The sequence below is a fragment of the Tasmannia lanceolata genome, unplaced genomic scaffold, assembly GCF_043159265.1.
Source record: "Tasmannia lanceolata isolate RefF3 unplaced genomic scaffold, GAP_Taslan_0.1 ptg000015l, whole genome shotgun sequence".
Lineage (NCBI taxonomy): Eukaryota > Viridiplantae > Streptophyta > Magnoliopsida > Canellales > Winteraceae > Tasmannia > Tasmannia lanceolata.
Genome location: NW_027518692.1, coordinates 26996808 through 27013079, shown reverse-complemented (window position 1 = coordinate 27013079; position 16272 = coordinate 26996808). Strand labels below are relative to the sequence as shown.

General features: G+C 38.4%; 1 protein-coding gene across 1 annotated transcript; it reads left to right on the top strand.

The window, feature by feature from the left end:
• The first annotated feature begins 6921 nt into the window (after positions 1 to 6921).
• On the top strand, positions 6922 to 16272 carry LOC143845884 (squamosa promoter-binding-like protein 17). The gene is made up of 3 exons (XM_077354291.1): positions 6922 to 7465; positions 14784 to 15239; positions 15507 to 16272. Exons 1-3 carry the CDS (start codon positions 7284 to 7286, stop codon positions 15928 to 15930), a joined length of 1062 nt encoding a protein of 353 aa, XP_077210406.1. The 5' UTR covers positions 6922 to 7283; the 3' UTR covers positions 15931 to 16272.

Genomic DNA, 16272 nt, shown 5'->3' with positions numbered 1-16272 from the left:
TGAATGGAGGCGCCATTACCTACCTATATGGCTATATGTGAAGTCTCTTTTAGGAACATAGCACACAAGATCAATAAAAGGTTCTCTTGTCCCTTTCATTAAAGAAAAAGCCCCATTAGTGGGGAGATTAGTGTACGAATCCAGGGAAGTGGCGGCTCTAAAAAATTCAGGAACAGGGAAGCACCTATGTAAGAGTAATCAAGAAAGCACTGCCTATTAATGGAGACACCATTGCCTACCTATATGTGGAGTCTCTTTTAGGAACATAGTACACAAGATCAAGAAAAGGCTCTCTTGTCCCTTTCATTAAAGAAAAAGCCCCATGAGTGTGAAGATTACTGTACAGTACCAGGGAAGTGGTGGCGCTCAAAAATTCAGGAACAAGGGAAGCACCTAGTTAAATAATCTAGAAGCTATGATTTGTGGACATGAACACAAATGTCGCGTGTCGACACGGACACGGAGTGTTGGACACGGCAAAGCCCCAAAATTTAGAAATGAGGACACTGCTAAAATACAAAGTATATATAATCTTGATTTGTAGATACAGACTCATGTGTCGAGTTTCGACACGGATACGTATGGTGATGCCTGGAAAGGTGGTTTCTGAAAAATTCAACGCAGGGTTGATGGTATAAGTGTTATGCGAGGATGTCATGATGTTGAAAGTGTCCTGGGATGTGGATGGAGGAAGCCTACATGCAGCTTTTATTTCATCTTTTATCCTTTTTTTGGGATTCAGGAGTATGCTCCTGGATAATCATACTATGTAATCGCTAGAGGGACTACTAGTCCCCATGTAAATTCCATGGTATGAATATATCAAGTCACTTTTCCAAAAAAAAAAAAAAAAAAAAAAAGGTCTGATGTGGCAGCATCTAAAATATGTGTGTTTGAGTTGTGCTTCAAATTAATGACATATTGATCTCTCTATGTTGACTCATGGGAGCTACAGTTAATCTATGCTTACCATTTTAAATGCAGTTCAATCAGTTCTTTTACATTTACTCTTTTTCTTTTCTCTTTTTTTCTTATTCTTTTTCTATGATGATCAATTGAGCAAATTAATTACAACCTTGGCTCAAAAAGTCTCCGTCACGCCTACCTGAATGTAAGACACGAACACCAAACTCATACATACACACGATTAACACTCTTTCCGTGATGGAAAATGATATTGCCACCCCCAAGTTTTGTCTTTTAGAGAAATTGAAACCATTTCTACGAAGGGATTAGTGTATCTACTCGATCGAGTAGATAACTTATCTACTCCGTTAGCCAAAACACAATGGGCCGACATTGTTTGGATGATCCAAAGCATTCATTTTATAGGCCCTCACATAGATAGGGTGTGCCCAAAAAATCAGCTCCTTAGGATCATCCTAACCTTTCGAACTGTGGAGGTAAAAATGGACAGATTTGTGAAAGTTTATACCCGTCCATTTTAACCTCCGCAAATCGAAGGGTTGGGATGATCCTATGGAGCTGATTTTTTTAGCACACCCTATCTATGTGAGGACCCATCAAATGAATGGTTTGCATCACCCAAACAATGTGGGCTCCCACTCTATTTTAAGCCAACGGAGTAGATAAGTTACCTACTTGATCGTGTAGATACACTTTTCTCTTAGGGTATTTCCACTCCCCTAGTTTTTTTCTTTTCATGAAATGTAAATCATTTCTACCTCTTTTAGGCCACGTTTGGATACCAACAAGATTTAGATTTGGATTTAGTTGATATTTTGAACTGGATCAGATCCTTAGATTTCCAAATCAGCTACAACAGTGTAAAAAATTCTGATTTTCAAATCTGTTCTGCGATACATTATTTGGAAATCAATATTTGTGGCAACTTCCTTCACCATCGCTGCTCCTCGACGTTGCTCCGACGGCAGCGAGACATCCCTCCCTTTCTCTTTTTCTCTCTCTTAAAACATGATCATGAAGATGATTGATGTGTTTTGTACCCAAAACTCAAATCCAAATCTGTATTTTGTACCCAAAACTCAAATCCAAATCAAAATACAAATGCATGAGGTATCAAAACGGGTTGTCTTTTCTAGAATGAACAATTACCAATGGGGGACAAACATTAGGTGAAATTAGCAAGAGGACCCATGCTTTTCAAAAATTATCAACGAGGGACAAAAGATGTCTTGTCAGTAAAAGCTGGATGAAAATGCCCTTTGGCATTTACAACATGTTTTGACCTTGTTTTTTCCTTCTTCCCTCTTCTTTTACTTTTCCATTATCACCTTTTTGATTTTTTACCCTACTAGTCATCTTCCTCCTTCTTCAGCCACCATTGTTGCTGGCAAATCTTGAAAACTTGAATGTTGAGTTCTTACCATCTATCTCTTTGTATCTAGGTTTTGTTTTTCTTTTCTTTTTTTTAGGGTTTTGCACTATTTTTCATTCCTCTGTTTCTGATTTATCTTGTTTAGGGTTTAAGTGGTTTGTATTTTAGGGTGTGTTCTGGAGATAATGCATGGATGGCTTCACTCACTTTTTTGGAAGACAACTGGTTGTATAAGAAAAAGTTAATGTAATACATGAATGGATGGCTACATATTTTTTGATTTACTTAAATTTTTTTTTGTATTTCTATCATGAGCATAATTGTAATGTCATTAGAAGAGTTGCTATAGGCAGGGGGTTTTGTAGCAGACGGGGTTTATCAACTCTCTGGAAGGGGGTTAGTAACTCTCAAAAGTAAGGTTACCAATTTTCGAATGAGCTTATCAAGTGCTTGAAAATTGGCCGAGGTACTGGAGTTTTGGAAGGGGGTTTAAGTCTCTATGATTGGGGTTATCTAGTATAAAAAATGGGGTTACCAATTTTCGAATGGGGTGATCAAGTCCCTAAAAATTGGCCAAGGGTACTGGAGGTTTGGAAGAGGGTTTTCAAGTCTTTGTGATTGGGGTTATTTAGTATAAAAAATGGGGTTACCAATTTTCGAATGGGCTTATCAAGTCCTTGAGAATTGGCCGATGGTACTGGAGTTTTCGAATGGGGTTTTCAAGTCTCTGGGATTGGGGTTACCAAGTATCAAAATGGGGTTACCAATTTTCGAATGGGCTTATCAAGTTAGGGTTGGCAACGGGGCGGGGCCGGAAGGACCATTCCCCGTCCCCGCCCCTTCCCCACTTCGGGGATGCCGGGGAATACCTAATCCCCATCCCCGCCTCACACAAAAATCCTCACCTCAAAAAAGCTTTTTAACACCAAAAGAAAAGGACAAGCCATGTTTGTGCACTTATCAAAATCTGGTAGTGCCAATATCACTAACATAAACTTAAAAAACACTAAACCAATACTAAAATAAGAAGATATTAATAATGGCTTGCATATTAAAACAGGGCAGGGCGGGGCGGGGCCATCCCCATCCCCGCCCCGCCCCGTCTGGCTTCAGGGAATTTTTCAAGTCCCCGTCCCCGCTCCAAGTTGGGGAATCCCCGCCCCGTTCGGGACGGGGCAGGGCAGATCCCCGTTTTAACGGGTGAAATTGCCTGCCCTATATCAAGTCCCTAAAAATTGGTCGAGGGTACTAAAGTTTTAGAAGGAGGTTTTCAAGTATTTTGGATTGGGATTATCTAGTATCAAATGGGGGTTACCAATTTATGAATGGGCTTATCAAGTCCCTTAGAATTGGTCGAGAGTACTGGAGTTTTGGAAGGGGGTTTTCAAGTCTTTGGGATTGGGGTTATCCTCTATCAAAATGGGGTTACCAAATTCCGAATGGGCTTATCAAGTCCCTTATGAACACGTTTTTACTTGCTGTTTTTTTTTCACTCTTTCATTTTCACCATTTTTTTTTCTTTCTACCCTACGATTTATCTTCCTCATCCTCCATTGAAAGGGAGAAAGAGAAATGCAAACCCCTAAAACAAACGAAAAACAAAACCTAGATATAGAGAGATAGATGGGAATGAGCTTACTTTTCAAGTTTTCGAGCTTTCCCCCCTCCAATAGTGGCTAAATGATGAAGAAGATGACTGGTAAGGTAAAAAAAAACAAAGTTGAAAATGAAAAAGTAAAAAAAGACGGAAAGAAGAGAGAAGAGGGAAAAGTGAAAAAGCAAAACGTGTTGCTTAAGAAAAGGGCATTTTCGTCCAGCTTTTAATGACAAGACCTCTTTTGTCCCTCGTTGATAATTTCTAAAAAGCATGGGTCCTGTTTTATAATTCCGCCTATTTTTCGTCCCCCATCGGTAATTGGTTCTTTCTAGAATGCGTAGTCAATTCCCGGAAAAAAACAAAAGGAGTGGAAATATCATCTCCAACATGTTATATCATCTTTCGTTTTCTTCTTGGAAAAACGTGTAGGGATCACAAGGCTCCCTCACCATACACGTGTCTTACATTAACTATCTGGTGGGCCTTCATTACTCCGAGTCAGAACTCGGTCGTACCCTCTGCATTGGCTTTTCACCAACTCGATTCAGCACTAGATCAAATTATGGACTCAAAAAAGATTGTCAGTCCAAAACAGATTCTCGGATGCAAAATTAATCGTAAATTTGATTCTAATGATCAATTTTGGACTCACAATCGGTTCTCAAAATCCGAAAAAGAAAAAAAACAGAGCTAAACTGAATGGCCCCTACCACAATCAATTCTCAATTTTGTAAAATGCTTTTTTGCTTAAAAAGTCCAGGTTTTTAGCTTGTAAAATCCATGATTTTACAATCCTGGATTATAAAATCTACGTATGGCATCTCACTAAAATGAGTGACATTTCTTGGCCCTGTGTTACCTATCGTAGGACCTGTACAAAGATCTTGCGCCATGTGTATTTTGGTTGATTTGGAGCTTATAGGAGGTGGGACGTGGGACCTCTTGAAGTACAAATGATTAAATAACACCGACTTTAACAGCTCAGGGGCTACTTGGATACGTGGATTTTAGAATCAAGATTTTAGTTTGAAAGCAGTGTAAAATTCTGAATTTTAAAATCCATTATTCTGAATTTTAAGTAAGAAATCCAGGTTTTAAGAAATTTATCCCCTATCCAAAAATTTCTCATTTTCCTTCTGCTTATTATAGTTTTCAACTTCTCACATTCCAATCGGGTCATAATATCCACAAGCAACTCGGCTGAGTCAATCGGGTTATAAACTTATAATATGCTCAACTCGTTTGACTGAATCCGGGACACATGTATCATCGCAAGTAGACAAGGGCATTTAAGAGAACTGTTATCAGCACAACCATGTTTTAATAACTGCACAATTGTAGCTTCTCTTTTATTTTTATTTTAATTGGCTTGTAAAGTTGTAAGAGCTTTTTGGGAAGGGTAATGAGTCAAGACCAGATGTGTTAGTGCAGATATCAAAACATGGTTGTGCTGATAACAGTTCCCGGCCATTAATTTGTTCATTTCAGTCGCAAGGGGACAAAGAATATGGAATCATGTCTGTGTGGGCAAATGCTCTGATGGCCCTGCTGTGTACCTTTTCCTTTTATTGGCTTCTGTCACTTAAATTCAACGCCTTTTCCTTTTATTGGCTGTTAGAAGGTGTTATTTATGACTTCCTTTTATTGGGTCGGCCTACACTTGGCCCCTAGAGTTGGTGTTTCTTTTGTTTGGTTGGTTGTACAGGCGGCATATGTTGCTTATTTTGGGTACACATGGGCTGGGAGGTCTATCCAGGGCCTGCTACCTCCTGTCTATCCTACTCAAATCTCCCACTAATAATGTTTCATGTCCGGATACATCTTTGAAGCACAAGAGGATCCTAGCTCAAGAAATTGCTAGGGTTAGAAACCGCAGGTATAAGGAAAGAGGTACTTCTGATAAGTTCTTGAAGGTGAGTGTTCCATTCTTTTCATAAAACCGAGACAGTTGCCAAAAGAACAGGGCCATAGGGGTGCAACCGGGGTCGGTTTGGATTGGGTTGAGGCCAACCCTAACCCAACCCATCTAACCCGAAATCAGGTTGGGTGGGGTTGGGTTTGGGTTCACCTAGGGCCAAAACAGAAAATATAATAACTCGAAGAAAATCAAGATAAAATTAGAGGATTGAAAATCAAAGAAAATCAAGATTGGTAGCAATTTGAATAGTGCTCTTATTGTCACAATGAAGAGGCGTTGCAGCGGTGAGATGAACCCTAAGATCAGATAGAAGCCAGCGTAACCAAACAACTTAACTAGTGGAAGTTGACATAGCCCAGTGGTAGAGCGGCGATCAATATGGCAGCCTGCCCAACCCAATCTGTAACAGATCAGAATAAGCAGACAAATAGAGGCCAAACAGATAACTTTTGTAGTAGAGAACTAAATTAATTGAATAAGACAAAATCTACTAAAAAGTGAGCCTGTGTGGCTGTTCTCTCTTGCAAAAGTGAGCTGCGAAATGGCTATCTACGAAATTACCTAGCAAATTCATATATATATATATATATATATATATATATATATATATATATATATATATATATATATTGGATGAGTTCGTTGAGACCAAAACCATTTATCAATGAGAAGGGATGCCACCTTCTACCACTGTCACAGATGTTATTAAGTAATTAAAACATAGAGGGTTATATTCCATGAAACATTGTTTACAAATCAGAGTTTTATATTAACTAATTAAGACATAGTTTGCTTTTCAGGAATTTATATGCAAAAGCACCTTTTCTTCTTCACTTTAAAATTCTTGACTCCTTAAATAAACACCAACAATGGGACTCCATCTCATTCAGTTCCAACAGGCTAGTACCCCTTACGGCCAACTAACAAGACAGACCCATTCCCATTATTCCATAGAAGCATTAGTAAGGACATTTTTGGAACTCAATTGCCCCAAAATCTATGCATTTTTGTTTTCTAAATTTGTCACAGTAGAACTTCCAAGTCCTAAGAGGATCCAAGCCCTTTAATAAAAAAAAAAGGGCCAAAACCCCATAACCCTGGAAAGAATATAGTGATTACATTCCAAAAGATAACAAAGTTACTTTCACAAACCCCATAATAGAAAAAGAAGAGCCACTCATGCAAAGCAAGAGATCTAAGAACAGATTTTTGGGATGTTTTTAACTCTCCACCAAAGCACTTTCAGTTAAAAATCTTTCCTTTTAAAGATGGTTGTTGAGCTCATACATGTATGAGAAAAAAAAAAAAAAAAAAAACCGAAAGCTCTACTAAGTCCAAGTACTACTGTGTCTTATGTCCTTTATTTCTCCTTGTATTGACAGCCCTTCAGAGTACTATTTGGCTTAAGCTCCAAAAGAAACCAGATAGCTCTAAAAAAGCAAAACCCATCTCTTTTTTCCCAAAAAACCATGAATGGGAGGGGTGTGGTGCAGGGAGGTCAGCCTCCAAGATGCCAGGTTGAGGGTTGTGAGGTGGATTTGACTGGTGCAAAGGTTTATTACTGTAGGCACAAGGTCTGTGGGATGCACTCAAAATCGCCTAAAGTGATTGTTGCTGGTCTTGAGCAGAGATTTTGTCAGCAGTGTAGTAGGTCAGTTGGGTTTTGCTTTTTATTTGTGTATGGGGGTCATGTGTTTTTTTTCTACCATTGCTTTTTATTTGGTTGGTTTAGAGATTTTGCTTTGTTAGTTCTTTTGGTTGCTGCTTTTACTGTTCTTGTATTTGTGTTTTGTTATTCTAAAGCCTTGTTTATCTTCTTGAATTGGAATTTGTTGTTGGTTTTTGGATTGTTGGCCTTTTGATTATGGGTTTGGAGTTTTACTAAGTAGTTAGATGTTGGTTTTGATTTAAAATTAAAAGGCAGTTTTAGCTGATTTTTTTGGTAACTGAACTTAAGGGCTCCCAAATCCCACCTAAACTTTAGGAGATGGGAGACTCTGCAAACATTTCTAAACTGTCACTTTTTTCTATCATTAAATAAAAATAATAAAACCTAAATTTATCAAATTAGGTGGAAGGTTGATTACACACGAAAATCTCTCCCCAATGACTCTTTCTTTTCCCTCTTTTCAAGAACTTCAAAGGCGTTTTCTTTATATACACAGAACCATCTTCTTCCTCTGTTACACATCTGTTCCCACAAAATCTTGATCTTCTCTAAAAAGGAAACAAGTCTTCTTCTTTTTTTAGTATTCATTTTCATATTTTTTCTACGATATGAAAAAATATCTTGGGAGCCAAACGCTGTTGAACCCAGTGCAGACAAGGGCGTGTTGACTCTAAGGAGAGCTCATTTTTTGGCGTGTCTCGGTACCCAAATACGGGCTTTTCTAAACCTTTCTGATTAATTTATTTACTTATCTTGGTTTATTATTATTATTATTATTAGATTTATGGAAAGTAGTAAAAAAAAAAAGGGCAGCCCAGTGCACGAGTCTCCCGCCATTGTGGGGTCTGGGAGGGCTAGATGTACGCGGCCTTACCCCTGCTTTGCAGAGAGGTTGTTTCCGTGACTCGAACCCGTGACCACCAGATTTAAGGAAACTAGTATGGTCAGAAAATTCCTCTTTGATTATTATTCATTTTTCTCTAACATTAGAGAGGTCAGGCTAACAAATAGTTACTTAGACTTGAGTTCAATGTTAATTATGAGGGGAGAAGATAAGTCAGGTTCAGACCGTAGGTCTAGAAGATGTTTTGTGTAGAGGGAGGGGAGATTTCTTCCGAATTGTGTTCATCATGAAGATCTTGAACATTAGAGGATTGGGGCGCGACTACCAGAAGGGGCATGCTAAGGAGATTATTCAGAAAATTAGACCTTTTTTATCTTTTCCTTCCATGAGACTAAAGGCTGGTCTATCTGTAGTGAATCTTAGAAGCTTAGGGTAGTGTAATTCGGGTTATGATTTTACTTCTTCAGGTTCGATTGGTGCTTCCAATGGGATTTTAGTGGCATAGGACAGATTTAAATTTCTAATGGAAGAAATGATTGGAGTTTTCTTGGTGCCAGTTGGGCTTAGGAAGGTGGGAGAAAATAATCTTTGGGCTTTCTCGGCGGTGTACACGGAAACAGTGAGTTGAGGGCAGGGCTGTGTGCGATCCGTGACAGATGGCCATGTCCCTAGTGTGTTGAGGGTGATTTTAATTAGATCGTGTTTGTAGGATAAAGAAGCGGTAATACTAGAGTAATGATTGGCGTGAGGCTTTCTCTTATGGCGTGAGCCTTTTTCTGAGTTCGTGAGCTGGAATTCTCTTATGGATCTTCCTCTTTCGGAGCTCAGTATGCTTAGAAGAAAGGGGCCTGAACAAGAGTCGTTTGGATAGGTTCCTTCTCAGTAATGATTGGCGTGAGGCTTTCTCTGATGTCGTTCAATTGGCCCTGCCCAAACCCTTATTTGATCACAATCCGATAGTTCTCAGCTTTATGGAAGGAAGGGCCCTTCCCCTTTTTAGATTTTAGCTCGCTTGGTTGGAGCATCATTGCTTGAAGGATAAGTTGAAATTTTGGTTGGAATAGGCCTCTGAGTTTGGGTTGGCTGAAAATAGATTAAGCCAAAAGCATAGAAATGTGAAAGTAAATCTTAAAAAGTGGGTTAGGAAGGAGCTGGGTGTCAATGTTATTAGTAAATAGAGGTTTCTTATGCAAATTTCAGTGGAGGAGCTTCTTTGCAAAGGTAAATTTTTAGAAGAGTATAATCTTATAGTCTTGAAGGATGAAATAAGATGGAAACAACATGGCTAAATGGTTTTGTGGGATGAGAGAGAGAGATTGATAAGTAAAGAGTGGATCATAAAATGCCCTTTCTACCTGCTAATAATCCACTGCTAATTAAATTAAAGATTGGAAAAAATGACGTTTCTATCTGGCACTATGGAATGATTGATGAGTAAAGGGTGGATTATAAATTTTTAAATGACATTTTTTCCACTTTTTTATTAGTAGAAAAAACAAAGTACTATCCATGTTACTACTAACAATCCTCACAAGGATAAATGATTGAAAAGCTAAAGAGACGCCCTGCCCGATCTACAACTATTAATTGTGAATTGAATCTATGTATGCCCTATTATCATTATAAAAGGGGTTGCTCTAGTAGTTTCAACATGAGGAAGTTTTACTTGACAGTGTATCGATAGAATTGAAGACTGTGCGGATGAAGGTAGTTTCAACATGAGGAAGTTTTATTTGCTCCTGTCTTTCTTGTTCGATTTCCATATTGAAGGTAGTTTCAACACGAGAAAGTTCTGGTTCCTCTTGTCTTTCTTGTTCAATTTCCATTTTCTAAGTTTTGATAGGAGAGATAGTGTGATGGCAGATTCAAGGTTTATGAAAAGAGAGAGAGGGATCTTAATAAGAGAGATGAGAGAGTGAGAGAAATGACAGATTCTAGGTTTATGACAAAAGAGAGAGAGCGAGAGTAGATCTTGATAAGAGAGATAAGAGAATGCGATGTGAGATTCTAGGTTACAGTGTGTAGGCATGACCGAAGTGACTTTAACAGGAGCGAGCATCTTCCTTGACATATTTGATTTTTGAGTTTTGTTGAAATAACAACTCATATTTATAGGCAAGTACTTTCCTTCGGATCCATGAAACAACTCTCAGATATCTTTTTCCCTTTTGGGAAGATATAGATTTTTTTTAAGGTCGTACAGTGGAGACCAACACATGAATTGTTTAAATTTGTTTGGATCGTCCAAACATGTGGGCGCCTCTATACTTTCGCTACACCTATTTTTTTCCAAGGAAAAATGTGCTACAAAATATTGGATCCTACCTTTGATTGATCCAAACCATTAATCTTAGAGAGGTCTCTCTATGGATCTAATATGGCCCAAAAGTTAAGCCAGTTGTGGGACCTTTTGTTAAAAAAATCTTGCTTTTGAAGATGGTGAATAATTGATGTTTATTTTTTTCATTGAATGCAAACCGTCGTATTTGATGTTAACCAATAATAATGTAGTTTCGTATTAAGCATTCCGCTAGGTTAAATGGATGTAAACGTGTAAACGTTGTGTAAAAGGTTGCTTGTCTAAAGGCGAGGTTCACCATTGCTTGTCTATAGGCGAGGTTTGAGAGAGAGAGAGAGAGAGAGAGAGAGAGAGAGAGAGAGAGAGAGAGAGAGAGCTACCTGAAATAATCATTCATGGAATCGTAATGATCGCATATCACGTACACGTAACAATTGAATGCGATATGAATGATTCTTGAGGTGAAATTTCGTGTTGGCAAAAATTAGCCGGTACTTGACTATAAATAATAGTTGTTATTTTCAACAGAAATCAAAAATCAAATCTCTCAAGGAAGATGCTTGCTCTTGTTGAATTCACTTCAGTCACACCTACACACTATAACCTAGAATCTCCCATTGCACTCTCTTATCTCTCTTTTCAAGATCTCTCCTCGCTCTCTCTCTCTTGTCATAAACCTAGAATATGTCATCTCTCTCTCATCTCTCTTATCAAGCTCTCTCTTGTTATAAACTTTGGATCCACCATCACACCATCTCTCCTATCAAAACTTAGAAAATGGAGATTGAACAAGAAAGGCAAGAGGAATCAGAACTTTCTTATGTTCAAACTACCTTCAACATGGAGATTGAACAAGAAAGACAGGAGCAAGCAGAACTTCCTCATGTTGAAACTACCTTCATCCACACAGTTTTTAATTCTCTCAATGCAGTGTAAGGTAAAACTTTCTCATGTTGAAACTACAAGAGCAACCCATTTTATAATGATGATAGGACATACATAGATTCAATTCACGTTTAATAGTTGTAGATTGGACGGGTTGTTTCTTTAGCCTTTCAGTTATTTATCATTGTGAGGATTGCTAGTAGTTACATGGATAGTACTTGTTTTTTTTCTGCTAATAAAAAAGTTAGGAAAAATGTCATTTAAAACTTTATCATCCACTCTTTACTTATCAATTAGTGCAGAGTGACAGATAAAAACGACATGTTTTCCTCTCTTTAATTTTATAACATAAAAAATGTCATTTAAAATTTTATAATCCACTACTAATAATCTTGTAATCCACTCTTTACTTATCAATCAGTCCATAGTGCCAGATAGAAGTGACATTATCCCCGAGACAATGTCTTTCCATGAGAATCTCTATTGTGCCAAAAAAAAGATTTTATTGCTAAGTTGGAGAATGTTCAATTTGGCAAGTTGTGTGGGAGTTCTAGCGTGGCTTCAGAGAAGCCTTTTGGATAGGAAGAAGTTCGAGACGAGGTGTTCTCTTTGTTTGAAGATATAGCTTCTGGATTTGATGGCCTTTGTTTGCCTTCTTCCAGGTTTACTGGGAATGGGTGAAGAAATACTTTTTGTAGATGTTTAAGGGGTTCCTCACTTTCTCGAAGGTGGGGGTGCTACTCAATAATGGGGCTTCACTCCACTTTCATTTTATAGGACACAACGTCCGCCATGCACACAAGCTCATATGGATCATAGAAATTGAATTCCTCCCTCATGTATCATGAGAAGCAAAATTGGTAGCTAGATGCTTACCCCCCTGACAATGATAAGCAATGTCTCCTTGTAATTATCCTAGCAATGTTTTCCATCGGTAAGTCTGGATGTTGCATCCCATATAGCCACAACTGTCTTCAAGAACAGAAAGCCCCTACTCACCTAGGGCCCATTGAATTAATAAGGATAGACATGACTGTGAGGTTCTCTACTTCCCACCTATCATGAAGTGGATCATCTCGGGCTAGTTCTTTCATCTTACCAATTAGGTATCTAAACGGACTTTCCCTCCAATAAACATCTTCACAACCTGTGACCATTGGAGGTAGTTCGGTCCGATTAGCTTCACTACTATCATGGAACCCCCATATTTCCAAGAGAAGACCCAATAAAGCCCCCTGCATTTGATTTATTATCCTCTATTTTTTTGTGAACTAACTTTGGAATTGCTGTGCATTGCTGCAATCACAAAGTAGCACTGCCAGACAATAACTAACTCCATTACCAAGGGAAAAATATATCATACCCCCTCGCTGATACCATTAGGGACTGGTACACACCATAAGCGACAAAAAGAAATGGCCAATGAATTGGGAACAGGGACTGTTATACACAAAGTACCATAGCACCAAAAAATTCAGATTCCGCACAAACCATAAGTTTCTGCTTCAGAACTATAATTGAGTTTTGACTGAAACATCACTTGTTTAGCAATCAATCAATAAATTATACCTGTGAAAAACAAAGGATCCAGAAAATGATGGAATTATAGATAAATCCCCAAGAAGAAATATTATTCTTTGTAGCTTCAAAGAGAATTGCTAGCTGCAGACCAGGGTCTGCAGATGCATCTCAAACAAACAGACCCATCTTTAAATGCAAAAACTTTGCCATGTTTTGAATGGTTTTCAACCAAAAAATGTTTGAACCGTGAATATGTGTCCGTGTATCTAAGGGGCATCCCCAGACCTCACTTTTACATTTAAGCAATCCTCTTTCTTCAAACATGTAAAAATGATCGAAGATAGAATATGAACAAAAAAAGTCTCCGATAACTAATCATAATTTCTATTATTAGATAAAATAAAAAATCTGTTTCGGAGAAACTTGCAAAACACAGAGAGGAGAGCTTCAATAATAATCAAGTGTATTATTCCTAAGAATCATTTTCATCAAATATGATTGCAAAAGGGTGTTAAAAGACCAATCTACCCTGTCTAATGATAACTAATGAACAAGTAGAAGAAATGCACAATAATACAAAAGGATAGGAATATCCCTACAATAGCATCATCTTACATTCGACTTTAAATTAAACTAGACTAATCATCAAGCTTCGGTTTTTCCACAGAGAAAGGAGAGCTCTGTAGTGATTAGTTCTTTTAGTTAGGAACATCGGCAGCCTGCATTAGCCCAGAGACATACATAGGGAAGTGAAAATGTGGAACAAATGCTACATGAAACCTTGTTTTTTATGATCAAATCCTGCTTGAACTTCTTTTGATTGAAGTGGTGACAACCTCTATATATATTTCCGAATGAAGTGGAAATAATGAATTTAAGCATCGAACGCTTAAACAATCTAGTTTTGTTTGCACCCGTTTCTGAAATTAAGATAAGTTCGGTCTTGTGAGACTAAATCATTCATTGGATATTAATTCGTTGGATTTAAGATGGTTATCCACCAACGGTCATTTCTCTAAAAATAAGGATAATGATGGCTATATGCAACAAATTGAAATTTGAAATTCGAAAGGGGTAGTTGAAAACAGTTATGACAGGTTTACTCCCAAAAGTAAGGGGCAATTATGGACAGTTTCCATGGAAAAAACTATATAAGGAGATGACTGCCTCCAGAGAAGAGGTCGAAGAGGTCCCTGGACCATTCAATAGCATGTCTTAGTTTATTTTATCTTAGTTTCTTGTTATCTTTGTTTGTAGTTTTTATCCAAGGGAGAACGAACTCTAGAAGAAATGGAATGTTCCTCGCTGGTGAGCATTTCCTTGTAGTTTCATATTCTATATCAAAGCATCGGTGCTTGTTTGTGCTCTTTGTTATTTGACTGAATGCCTATTGTTTTACTGTTGCTGTTTGCATTCATGTGTTCCTTTTGTGTTGGGCCTGCATTTTGGTAACTGAAGTTCACCGTTTGTTTTTTCTAAAAAGGCATTAAGAGCCTAAGGAACAATCGCTTAGAATCCAATCCCAGGGTATGAATTGATTACCCCCTCGCATTGAATTCTAGGAATCAAACAATTTTTTGGCACGCCCAGTGGGACTTTGGGTAATTAAACAATTTTTAAAAGAGGCTATTTGAAATAATACCATGGGTTATTCTACACTTACATCTTTCTGTATTTTGTTACTATGAAAAATGGCTGTCTGGTTTTCATGGTTATTTTAATTAATGACTGGTTTGATAGTTTCTGCACAGATTTCATCAGCTATCTGAATTCGACCAAGGAAAACGCAGTTGCCGTAGTCGTCTGGCTGGTCACAATGAGCGTCGAAGAAAGCTTCCACCTGGATCTTTATCATCACCTTATGGACGTGTATCATCATCTTTTCACAGTCCGATACCATCAAGTAGTATTTCTTTTCATTTACTTACAAAAGAAATGAAAAGAGCAACCTTTTTTTTCCTGGACTTTTCTTTGTGGTCATCTTGTTTCAATTTTGTGACACCTATATTGACAGAAGACAGCGGCAGAGTTGGTGGTTTTCTGATGGACTTCTCTTACGAAAAAATGCCGCCAGGACGAGATATATGGCCAGCAATAAGAGCCGGTGATGGGGTACCCTATAATCTAGTTTCAGCCACTGGAAAGTATCTTCCATATCCATGGCAGAGCAGTGTAGATGCCCCTCCTACCAATGTTTTCACTCATGGGTAATGTGAAACAACCAATTACTCCAAAATATTAAGCTGTTAGAGTTGGTATTATCTAATCATTTATACTTCAACACTCCCCCTCACCTGTGGCCCCTCTTTTTTGGGTTGGCTGTACACATGGATTTTTAATATGAAGGAGTTGTTTGATCCCAGGACCTGCCTTGAGGCAATAGCTCTGATACCATGTGAAAGTGAAACGACCAATTACTCCAAAAGTTTAAGCTGTTAAGAGTTGGTGTTATCTAATCATTTATAGTTCAACAGGTATCACCCGTATGTACAGGGTTCAGCGGGTGGGACCGTCTTTCCTGGTTCAGAAATGCCACCAGGTGAAAGTTTCGTAGGAGTCTCCGACTCTGGGTGTGCTCTCTCTCTTCTGTCAACTCAACCATGGGACCCAAGCAATCGAGCTACGGGCATCACAGTTAATAGCTTCTGTGAAGCTGCGCCCATAGCTCAACCAACTCCTCATGGCACCCTCACTAATAATTTTATGAGCAATGTGTGGAGTTTCAAGAGCCATGATGCTAGTACCATCTTGCATGAACTCCCACCTGAGTTAGGCCCGGGACAAGTGCCAGAATCCGTCGATAATCAATTCTCCGGTCAGCTCGAGTTTGCTCAACAGGGTCGCGGGCAATACGTGGATCCTTCCTACTCCAAGTCTTATGGGTCTTCCAGCCATTAGATGCATTGGTCTGTTTAAGCTTGCACAGCTCAAGGCCTGTCTCCTTCCCATGTTTTTGCATGAATTCCTTCAGGTTTCCTACTAGCATTCGCTTGAACTTGTGTTAATTCTAATTCCCCTTTAGTGGGTATTGGTTTCCTACTAGTTTTCATCAAAACTAGTGTTAGTTCTACTTTACCTTTAGTGGGTATTTTTGGTAGACATGATTTGGATATGAAACCCCTTTAATGGTGTATTTTGATATTCTGATGTTGTAGAGACATGTGGATAAAGTATCTAGCAGACTGGGTGGACTTGCTTAAAATTAGCGAACTTGCATCCAGGCAGCCATTGTTCTCTCTT

What these genes read in the sequence shown, in the direction of transcription:
- LOC143845884 (XM_077354291.1), top strand. Translation starts at nt 7,284, where the DNA reads ATGAATGGGAGGGGTGTGGTGCAGGGAGGTCAGCCTCCAAGATGCCAG. An exon ending in TTTTGTCAGCAGTGTAGTAG is followed by an intron (nt 7,466 to 14,783) that starts GTCAGTTGGGTT and finishes GTTTCTGCACAG; the next exon opens with ATTTCATCAGCTATCTGAAT. An exon ending in ACCAATGTTTTCACTCATGG is followed by an intron (nt 15,240 to 15,506) that starts GTAATGTGAAAC and finishes ATAGTTCAACAG; the next exon opens with GTATCACCCGTATGTACAGG.